The 11,807-nt window shown below is 34.8% G+C and overlaps 1 protein-coding gene across 2 annotated transcripts in view; it reads right to left on the bottom strand.

The window, feature by feature from the left end:
- Window positions 1-4,181: 4,181 nt before the first annotated feature.
- akap1b (A kinase (PRKA) anchor protein 1b) overlaps window positions 4,182-11,807 on the bottom strand; it is a 107,288-nt gene continuing 99,662 nt past the window's right edge. For both annotated transcript variants that reach the window (XM_039756672.1, XM_039756671.1), the window contains 4 exons: window positions 9,812-9,879; window positions 9,594-9,667; window positions 4,738-4,803; window positions 4,182-4,455 (listed from right to left, as the gene is read on the bottom strand). In XM_039756672.1, coding sequence (XP_039612606.1) covers window positions 4,393-4,455; window positions 4,738-4,803; window positions 9,594-9,667; window positions 9,812-9,879 — 271 coding nt within the window. In that variant the 3' untranslated portion in view covers window positions 4,182-4,392. The remainder of the gene's footprint in view (window positions 4,456-4,737; window positions 4,804-9,593; window positions 9,668-9,811; window positions 9,880-11,807) is intronic.

Below are 11,807 nucleotides of genomic sequence, written 5' to 3'. Positions count from 1 at the left end.
GCTTGTCCGACTCCGAACGCATGATGGCGTGCCTAATTAACCTCTCACCTGTGAGTACAGTGCTCTATGAAGGAACGTAATAGGCTACAGAAATAATATCATAGAGATGGACGGCTCTTCACGTCAGGATGACCTTGTGCCAAAGAAAGGTAGTAACGTTTCCTCTGTGGTTTGGAAATGGTTCGGATTTGAGAGTTCAGACGTCGAACAAACTTTTGTCAAATGCAAAATATGCAGAAAGTCAGTTTCAACCGGCAGTGGCAGCACCACTAATTTATTCCAACATTTGCGACAAAGGCACCAAGCTGAATGGGAAGAATGCTCAAAGTTAAGAGATGAAAACAAGCCAAGTCCAAGTGCAAAAGGTCCACCTAAAATTGCAAAACGGCAGATGTTATTAGCGGTATCATTTTCCAATTCCGTTCCATACGACAAAAAGGCGCCCCGGTGGAAAGAAATGACAGATGCTGTGGCGTTTCATATCACTAAGGACATGGTTCCCATATACACCATCGAAAAGTCAGGGTTCATAAAAATGCTACACACTGCTGATCCAAGATACAAGTTGCCGAGCCACAAATATTTCAAAGACGTAGCTATTCCCCGAATGTACACTGAAACACGTGAAAAAGTAGCGGAGCAGCTTGAAAGGGCATCTTTTTTTTCTACAACGACTGTCCTGTGGAGTAGTCGTACTCTTCAGCCTTACATGAGCCTTACAGCCCATTATGTTGACGCAGAATGGAAACTGCGAAGATTTTGCCTTCAGACATGTTTTTTTTCCTGATGATCATACTGGGGAAATAATTGGTCATGGGCTTAAAGATGGGCTGGCGTCTTGGAAGCTTGTTGGAGGATCGACAGGTGTGCGTGACCACTGACAGTGGAACGAACATGAACAAAGCAATGAAGATGAACGACTGGACCCATCTTCAGTGCTTTGGACATCGTCTTCACAATGCCATTGGCAAGTATGATTAATAATTCAAGCATTAAAATCGCAGTTATTCAGATGTTATTTCATTAATAGCTGAAATGATGATGATGATGATTATTATTGTTTTGCTTTTGTAATAACAGTGCCAATCACTTAACATGAGTTTGTTGGTTATAGATTCATATTCTGCAGTTATGAAGGAGAAAGCTCTTTACAATATTTCTGTCAAAGTACAATGAACTGCTATTTCAAATCTTTTTTTTTTTGTTTACTGTTGAAAATTTGCATAAGTTTTTGAGTTGACTGATGTAATGTTTACATTGGTTAAAATGGTTATTTTCTTACTATATATTCAGAAGTATTTAATGTTTAATTCAAATTGCACAATATTTACTTTCATATTTCATTCAAATCTTCTGCAAAGATATTTAACTCGTGAATTTGTTTTACATTTATTTACACCTTGTTGACCAATTTATGTATGGCATGGCCATTAAAAATACAATGTTCCTTAAACCAGATGGTTTTTCAAGTTACTTATAAAGAGAATGTTACTTAAGTCATGTTGTTGTAATGTTTTAAGGTGACTAGTTACACAATAAAAAAAAATCGAAATCGTGAATAGGTCAAAATTTATGAAAAAACCTAGATTTTTTTTTTGCCATATCGCCCAGCCCTACCTGCCTGCATAAACTTGCACAAAGTTATTTTATGGTTTTCACCCCCCATCATTTTTTGTTTGATTTTACATGTATTTAACCAATGTTTGATATTAGTTTGTTTCTTGTACTATTTGTGTGACCTTTGTCTTCTTTCATTAATATTGTATTTCTTTGAATATTTGTAGAGCACTTTGAGCATAGTAAAGGTGCTATATAAAACATATTACCATGGTGTGCCAGTGAAAATCAGGTTACATTCAAAACAACATATGAGAGGCCTCACTTGCATGCCAGCACTTTAAATATACTAAGCCTGTTGTTTTTTATCCACTCTCATATTATCAGTTCATTTTTAACTACTTGTATCCTTCCAGTGATTTGAATTCACTTCCCACTCTTTCTTTAAAACATATTTCTGAAAGGACTTTTAAAGAGTTCAATAAATACGTGCCCTATAACATCATTCCATAAAAAATGTACAATAAACACAGACAAATGACAAACACCAAATATTTCTTTCATTTAAACTTTTAATTGCTTTTCAATATATCTGTACAGGCAATCAGGTTATCATAATTCAAACTGTATCAGAATATAAGCAAAAGTAATCTGTACACAGTGAAGCACTGAGAAGAATTTGCTAAAATACAATTTGAAATATTCACCTGTCTATTTAACTATATGAAACACTTCACACCAGTTCTACCTACTGATTTGGGGTACTGATTGAGGATAGAGGGGGAAGACGGGGATTAATCAAACAAAAATGTAACAGGGTCAATTCCCTTCTTATCTGAAAGTGACACGGAAAAAAAACCCAAAAACACACATGGGGAAAAACAATGTCTTATTTACACACATGGATATTTATTGGTTAGCAGCTTGCTGTTCTTAGCTAACTGCACATGGCAGTGATTTCCTTTACATTAACTGTAAATGTTGTCAGAACCATTAAAAAAAATCAGCTTAATATCTGGGAAGGTTCAAGTTAGTGTGGAGGATAAAGGCAGTAGAAAAAATGTGACAGGTCCATACAAAACAGTTCTGGGACTATATACAGACTTGTGATGTTTAAGGGCCTGAATTGTGTTTACACAGGTGATCCTAGAGGATTTGTCAGACACATCTCTGCTAATTTCACTTAAACCTCCCATCGTGTATCTCATTGCTTTGAATATTTCTAAAGCACTGAGATCTGGTCCACAGAGAGTCCAAAGACCGATTAAATTGATGATTAAAGCCAATGTTGCAAATCTTCACCCAAAGATATTTTAAACTGGTCCTTTATGTCTGGGGCTGTTTGAAAATGCCACAATACTAGAAATAACTTGCACAATCTCATAATTTTTGGACATATCAACGACATCAAAAACAACTCCTACGCAAGTCTCTGGAGTTCATAATTGCTTACCATCCCTAAAAAAAAAAAAAGACTTTCTGGGTGACCCATATTGCACATACAGTATTAATGAGGTGTCCTAGTCCCAATGAAAAGAACCAATGAACATAAATGAAACCATTAACACTTGTAACTTGGAGGGAGGACGTCAAACATAGTGTTTTATAATAAATCTGAGCAGCTTTTAGTTAAATGATGCATTCCCCCAACTTAGCAAAGAACAGCAGCACATGTACATAATCATAGCTGACTCTCTCAAAAAAAAAAAAAACCCACATATTTCGGAGGGTGTTCCTGGGTATCCAGGGATTGAGCTGTTTATTTGCTAATATGCTATTAAAACTGCAATAACATAGATGAGAGTCTGTGTAAAGGGCAAGATGACAATGATTACAGCCAAGCTTCAAAGCGAGTGTTTTTGCAATCAAACTCAAGGACCACGATGCTTCTGCATTTAAATGGAGCAATCAGACTTGCAGTAGAAATGCAGGACAGTATACCACCATAAAATGAAAACATCTGCTCCAGGGATTGAACATCTATGATCAAACTCTACCCATATGATAGGTAGTTTACTTCATCCCAGCATACCAAAGCACAAAATGAGATGCTACCATCAGCAGGAAGTACTGAAGTAGAGTGAGGGGAAACTTAATTAAGGGATATTTTTACCACATTATCATGGGTAAGTCAAGAATTGGCTTTTCAGAATTTGATACCAAGCGGATTCAATCAATAAGATTACACTTTAAATGCCTTCAACTGTTCAATAGTACTTCAAAACACTGCCTCTCAATTATATTCAGAGTTGCTTCAGAAAAATCTATCCTTTAGCACCCAGTGACGATTACAAAGAAATACTTCAAGTTGAAGCTTAACAGCCCAAGAAATTGTACACGTAAAAGAAATCATACCCTACCCAACAAGTGTGTAAAAAGAATATGCAATTAGGTCAACTTTGTACAAGTTTATACAATCTGTATAAAAATCTGCAAAGAGGCATCTGAAATGCCAACACTAGGCACTCTTTTGTTGGTGCTGTACAGGTTAAGGGCCTTATCTGTGCAGAAACCCAGGGAATCTGTCAAATGTTTAATTCCAGACTGATCACCAATAGGTAAACAGGCAATTTCTTAAATAATAATAAAAAAAAAAAAAAAAAAAAAGTTCAGTTTGTGTCCCATAAGGAGAAAAAAAAAATCACTGAAGGTGGAAAAATAATTACAAATAAATATTTTTTTTTTTTTTGTTTAAAGACCACATAAATACTCTGTGTCGCAATGGAAACCATAAATTACGTAATGTGAAGTGCCACTTCTAGCATCCATTGTCCAGGCACAGTTAAACCGTTTTAAATCCTTTCACAGCAAGGCACAGATAATATGCTCCAATGGCTAGAAGTTGTCCACCCAAGAAGCAAATCCTCTCTCCACAAGGGTCCTGTTTATAGACACCAACTAGACACAGAGAGAAAAAAAATACTTTCGTTACAGAACTGTTAATGTAAAAAACTGAATAAAAATTTGAAACAAATGACAGACATGGCTAAATACATTGTTTCTTACAAAGAAAATGTGAGTATAAAAACAAAACTAAGCTGTATTATGGATACAAAAGTCTTTAAATTAAGATTTGAACATATCCCCATCATCCCCACAGGTAAACATTCATGTTTTAACAAAATGTTTTAGACATCATGATCTAATTAGGATTAATATCAAAACAATTAAGCTGCATACCTCATCGCCAACCATGTTCCAGAGCTGGATCTGTGGCAAACCTGTGTTGCTATCATAATTAGAGACCTGTGAAAGAAAAATAAATGTTTAAGGGACTAGTGCATTTTTCAGAGATCAAGGAAATATTACACGAAGCATCTTGAGCCCCATTAATATAAGCTAAAATCACATACAGAAAAGAATCTTATTAACAAGAGTGAACAAGGCAGTATACAAAAAGTTACAATTCAGTATCTCTAAGGGAGATTTAAAATATCGTTTTCATCAAATTAAAAGGACACATTTTAAATTAATGTTTATTAAATGACAGTGTCATTTGTCCAGTAATTCTATTCTATAAGTGTGTTTTCACAAAGATCTAATCCATTTGTGACTGTTACTAAAATCGCAACAAATATACTTGAAACCTTATTACACAACTTCCAATAACAAGTAGAGAAATGGTTGCACTTAGCTAGATTGTTAGTTTTCAAGACAATATCCTTTTTTCTTCTTCCATGCACTGTAATAATTTGCTATACTTTGTCAAATCTTTCAACTATGTAGCTACTTTTATTATTGACCAAGCTACACTTACTTTGGAATCTGGGCTGTTGAGAAAGACTAATTATTTTACCTCCAGCTGGGGATTTAAACAATTATTAGAAAATGAAAATTAATTTTAAAACACCGATATGTTTGTTGAAATGAACATGTCTCTTGAGATATTGGACCAAACTCTAAGAATGCAAAACACATCTGAAGTGTCAAAATCTGTAAACCAGAAGGGCTAAAGAATTACCCAATGCTAGCCCCTACAATAAAATGAATGGCTTTGCAATTCAATTTATTGCACACAGACAAAATAAAATCACTACCGCTTAAATCACTTGACTTGAACACAAAGAACAGCTTACCCTTCAAATACGTACAAAGATGTTCGAAACATTTCCATAGAGATCAATAGTTGGTAACTGAACACAAATAAATGTTTAATAATAAAAAATGCTTTTACTACTTGGGATGTAATGGAACTTGTGTTCCAATTAAAGAATAATGACAGCTTTAGGCATTATATATATATATATATATATATAAGCTGGAACAACTTTATCCAATCATGGAAATTTTGCATACTGTTAAAATCTTTACAAAGCACCCAAACAGATAACCAGAAGAGTTTAAAATTAAACTTTTAAATTAGGTCCATCATGCTAGCCATGTTGATCACAGGGAAAAAAAGCAAAAGCTACCACAAAAAACAGTACAGCAGGTCAGCCCAGACTTCCCTTCCAACAGATTCCAGCTCTTGCTGGGAAATTACTAGGCATTCCCAAAACAGTTGAGAGACCTAATCACAGTTTCTGAATTATAAATCAATATTAAGACACCAGCTAACGTTGTCATGTAAAGAATAGAGGAAATACTGATTATTAAAGGGAGACAATTATCATATCTCCATGATGTGTTCAATGCCATGTATAACCCAGCGTCCAAAAGAGTTCCTTGTGTTCCCGTAATCTTTTAGATGTAGGAAAAAACCTTCATAGACCTGAATGGGTTTACTTATTCACTGCATTACAGAACATATAATAGCAGATTAAAATATATTATGTCAGCCAAGAAACCTAACCTGAAAATATAATTAGATTTTTTTCATTAAAAAAGTGACACCAGATGGTGATTGTAGAGGAGTTCTCTTTGCAGATAACACTGCTTTATAGTAACAATCCACTAAGTCATTACCTCCATTAGTACTAGTATCTAAATTATATAAACGTTTGGGGTTCAGAATCAATTTGAATAAGAATAAATCGCTGGTGAATAACCTTGCTTTAGATTTGGTGATTTTTTTGTCTCAAAACAAAGACAGATAATTACAAAACAATCTAAAGATTCAAACTTAACTTTAACATAGTTCATTGTATTGTCAAACAAGACATCAAGTGGTCAATTACTTCATATTAGCAATCTGAAAATACATTTTAAAAATTAATATACGCCTAAATGTCTTATCCAATGCATTCATATAATCCTTTTTTTAAAAACTAGATGCAACTGTAACATGATGAATCTAGAATATAAAGAAGCCATGGATTAAAAAAAAATGCATAACAAAAAAAAACTTCAGAGACAGTATGGCACAGCATGGATTTCACTTCTAGTTACTGGTTTGCAAGATGTAGAAGAGCTGAAATTTGGATTATAAAAGAGCAGCAATTGAGAATGAAATCACACCTATCACATAGCAGTGTGGATGTGCTGTTACAACCGATATTAGAAAAGGGAGCCATTTCATAATCCTTGTGACAGCTGTCAGCTTGTCTCTGGAGAGCTTTTAAACAATAATATCTGAGCCAACACATAGAAGACTGGGGACAGCATCCAGTCTGAACGGTTTTGTTTTTTTTTTTTTTATATTTGATGGTCTTCTCTTGCTTAAGTCACTGATTATGCAGGGAAAAAAGTTAGTACTCTGGGGAAGTTCTCAAAACCTACTGAATGATGTTAAAATATTGGCCTGTAAATATTCCAGTCAGGAAAGGAAAATGAAATAAATCTTATAGGCAATTTATAGGAGCTTATTTGTCTTATTGCGGTGGCATCAAAACGCAGTGCTGGAGGCAGTAGGAGGCAAGGACTGGAAAAAGCCTTTTATAAAAGTGTGAGGGAGCAGTTTTGTAAATTAAAAACATAGTCCTACGCAGCTCTCTACATTGGGACTAGCAGACTACTATCAATTTAAAATCTTCTAAACTACGTAATACTTAACAAATATGCTCTGTATTGAAATCTAGACATGACAACACATTTCCCTCATCTGGAAAACCTTTTATCAATTTTTTTTTTAATTTGTAAAATTTTTTGTAAAAATTGATAAATGATTATTTTCCAATGGATACAGGAAGCATCAACAAACTAAACCAGTGCTTTAAAAAGAGTACACCTTGAGGTAATCTTAAAGTCCGGTTCGGACTGATGTCTAAGTAGATTTTTAGATAATGAATGAAAATCAGCCCTCTATATAATGCACTCTTCCTCTATTTAAGCAAAATATGATCCAACTCAAGTATGGAAGGAAATTCTGATCAGCTTTCGAGATTGATAGTTGATGCAATAACAACTGCTCATCACTAAAAACAGAAACCCTGCCTAACATTAGCTTATCTTAAGGATTGCAATTGTTAACTAACTTTTAACAGATGCACCATTTGAAGTACTTATGTTACAATGTGTATCATTGATAAGATTAGGAAGGTCAAACTTTCATCCACATATTACAATGTCCTTCTCGTTTATCTATTAAGCTTACAATTGACAAAATTTACAATCACTTCTTATTCACTCAGAAAGGTACTTTTTCATTTACTATGGGGATGGCTGACCAAGTCCAGGAAAAGAAGAACGGTCTCATAATACCATTTCAATTACTTAAATTCATGTCAATAGCATAGATGAGATTTATTTGGTCATAGTTGACCAACATTTGTATCTTTTGCCATTGATAACTGATGCTTTAATATAGTTATATAAACACAAATTTATTGACACAGTTTCACAAATAACGCAGACATCAAATTAAAGTAGCACTATAAATTGGTTAAAAATCTCTAAAATGGCTAAGGTTAAAAAAATAAATCACTAGTTTCTACATCTTCTGTGATTTGTAGCTTGACATGAAATATTTTAAACTAATCAAAACTTCTTATATTTTGGGTTTACACGGCATCATCTCATGTCTCATGTCAAACATTTCAAAAAAACAGTGCCATTTGTCAAATAAAAAATCATCAATCAGTTTCACTTTTGTATAAAAATTTACTTTTAACTGGCCTTTTATACTCATTACAAAAGTTAGCACTAATAAAAACATGCACAATCCCTACTGTTGCTATTACACATTCTAAACTGCAATTACAATGTATTTTAATATTGCTTAATTTCTCTGTCAAAATGCCTTCTATTTGGGTTAACAACAAATATAAAGATTCTGTTTTGGCATCTTTTCAAAAATCATACCCACTTCCTCCCCTTCTGAATTACCTTGTCAATGTATTTAAAAGGACAGGCTTTTGCAAAATTCATGTAAATATTAATAAACACCTTTACATTAAGAACTGTATATGCAAAACATCAATTTAACGAATGGGAAAATTAATACTTGTGGTAAGTTATTTTCTTCTACCCTGTTCACAAGGGTAGCTCAAAATTATGATAGGTTTATAAATATTTAAGATGAGTTCTACATGCCGTACTACACTCTGTCCCTAATATTTCATACTGAAATTCTATCCTTGCCTATTGCAAATTCTGCTGGAGGGCTGAATGGCAAAATATGGCTTTGTTCATTGAAATATTAATGGCTTAGAAATAATGTAAATGAGTTTAAAAAATGCTACCAAATAATAATGTAATACTGAGAATAGAGCATAAAGGAACATTCATCTAATTCAAGTTTTGTAGTTTAAAAACAGATAAGAAAAGCATTTACTCAACACCACATTTACAGCTTTAAACCCAAATTTAAGTTCCTATTAAGTTTTATTAAGTCAGCAATTTCTGCATTGAAAGTTGAGTACCACCCCACTAATGTTTTGTATTGTTTGGTATAATACACAATTTTGCTTAAAAAAAATAAAAAGATTTTATCTTATGGTTTCTAGTTTTATGAAAAGGCAAATATTAATGAGGGTAGGTTGCCAATTAGAAAAAAATCTACAAATTTGCAACAGAATTATCATCCAACTAAATAAATACAATTTAGTAGTTACTATTACTAAATTTTATCATCGCAAGCAATAACCAATGATGACATTTTTTGTAACAAAAACTAAACATAGTATATAGGTTATCATCAATAAGAGACAAAACATTACCTGTGCAAGAAGAGCAACTCCCCGAGTCAATTCTTCAAGTGCTGCATCAGCCTCTGGTGGAAATCTGTCCTCACCTTAAAAGATTAAAAAAATAAACCAAACATACAATGAAAACAGTAAAAACAAACTTGATATGCTCTTTATTTAAACAAAACGTGCTTAAAAATTGCACAAAGAATGCATGCTTTATTCATAGTATAAATTCTGACAAAATGTACCTGGGATTGGGATTAAATTATCCAGTAGCACTTCTGCTCCTTGGAATGGCAGAGTTACAAAGTCTGACCTGCAGTCAAAGAGTGAAGTTGAAAAAGAGGTTGTGAAAATGGATTACAAACACAACACTTAAGCATGACAGTAGTGCAGGGCTGATTGTCAGCTACCAATTATTTGTTATCACACTGTAAGATACTGAATGCAAGCAATAAAAAAAAAAACTTGTTTTCTTAATTTCTCAATGGAAAATAAAGAAATAAAAACTGGAAAAATTGGAACCAAAAAAGAGTAAATGCTACTTTCTATCCAGTCAGGATTTTTAAGAGGCAAGTCATATTTTTAAATGTTGTGAGGGACGCCCCCCTGCTGCATATGTTCCGGGGGAGCCATCATGGACAGTTCAATACCTCCCCTAGGACGCTTGGTGGAAGCCTCCCTGGCCAATGTTGATTCTCTAGTCTCCCGCGTGGCTCCATAGGACATGGAGTCCTCCACAGCCTGGTTGGGAGCTGGGGTGACCAGTAGGGGGTGCTGCCAAGACTCAAGAACCTGGCTGGACGAGTCATCAGTCCCAGCCAGAGGTGCACTTGGGACCAGGTGGTCAAGCACCTGGAACACTTCTGGGTGGGCTATAAAACATCTCAGCCTCCACCACTCAAAGGCCAGAATCGGGAGGAAGAGATTGCCTGGGAGGAGTGGTGGTGCAAGGTGGAGAGTTGCTGGTGTTGTATTTAAAGTGCTTTGGCACTATGTTGGGCCTGTGGGACACGGTGAAGACAAGCCCCACGGCTGAAGAGAAAATAAAAGCCTGTGTGATTTTACACGTGCCTCTGCGTCAGTCTGTGCCAGGTCGGGTGCTATATAGCGCTTTTGTCACAATGTGTAAGGCAATTAACTAAAATTCCGCTCACTGTCATATTAGTTGTATTTTTTTTTTTTAATGGGAATTAGGCAGTCAAACTTCACAAGTAGAGACACGCTAAGATGACAGTAGCTGGACAAGTTATGATGGCATATTTGCTGTTAAGTTCAAATGCCATCATACCAATCCATTCAAGGGAATCTTAAATTTGGACTTGGTGCCTGTAATCATATTTTTGGAACTAGTTACTAAAAGCATCATTCATTCCACAATAGTTCTTAACCCCAAAGAGAACTCAACAAAATACTGTGCTAAGTCCTCATTGTGTTCCTGGTTTGCAATTGACTGAGTGGTCAAACAGTTCTAACTCCATTAGTAAATTAGCTAATGACATCATCATCATAGGCCTGTTCACCAACAATAGTAAACTGGCTTACAGAGGAAAACAAACATTGAGGTGATAGAACAACATTCTGAGATCCACTTTTAGCAAAACCAAGGAGATGATCAGGAAACAGGAAGCAGACCTCACTCCCTTCTATACTGGAGGCTGCAAAGAGGGCATCTTTACATTTCCTGGAATCAACTCTAACAAATGACCTCCAGTCGGCAAAACAAATCTTGGCTATTTAGGTTCTCAAACTGCTTTACTATCTCAGGTATCTAAGGACAGCTGGGATGTCTACCTGTGCTAACCAGCATGAACAGATGTACTGTTGAGCCTGTCCTCACTGGCTGAATAACACCAACAAAGACTACAGAGGAGAATGAAGTTGTCCCAATGTACTGTATTTCTGCTATACAGCTAATTTCTGTCCAGAACACACAATATTTTAGAAGGAAACACAGTCAACATTCTAGCAAGCAGTAGAGGGCAATTAACACTTATATAATGATTCATGGATAGTTTTTATCCAAGGATGGTAAAGTTATTCAATAGCCTTTATATTGATAAATGCATTAGTGTTTCTAGTATATACCCTCTGAATTTTTTAAATACATGATGCTATATTCATTGACTGTTTTTATTCACTATAGTAAAGACAGCAGTATGTGGAAGATATGACAGTAATATGTCCATTGTACTATCTACACAAGAAATTTGAACATCAAGTCCATGCAGTTACTCACTTTTC

This window comes from Polypterus senegalus, chromosome 6 (genome assembly GCF_016835505.1).
Source record: "Polypterus senegalus isolate Bchr_013 chromosome 6, ASM1683550v1, whole genome shotgun sequence".
In the NCBI taxonomy this organism is placed as follows: domain Eukaryota; kingdom Metazoa; phylum Chordata; class Cladistia; order Polypteriformes; family Polypteridae; genus Polypterus; species Polypterus senegalus.
Note: the sequence above shows the minus strand (reverse complement) of the source record. Positions and strands in the feature narration are given on the sequence as shown.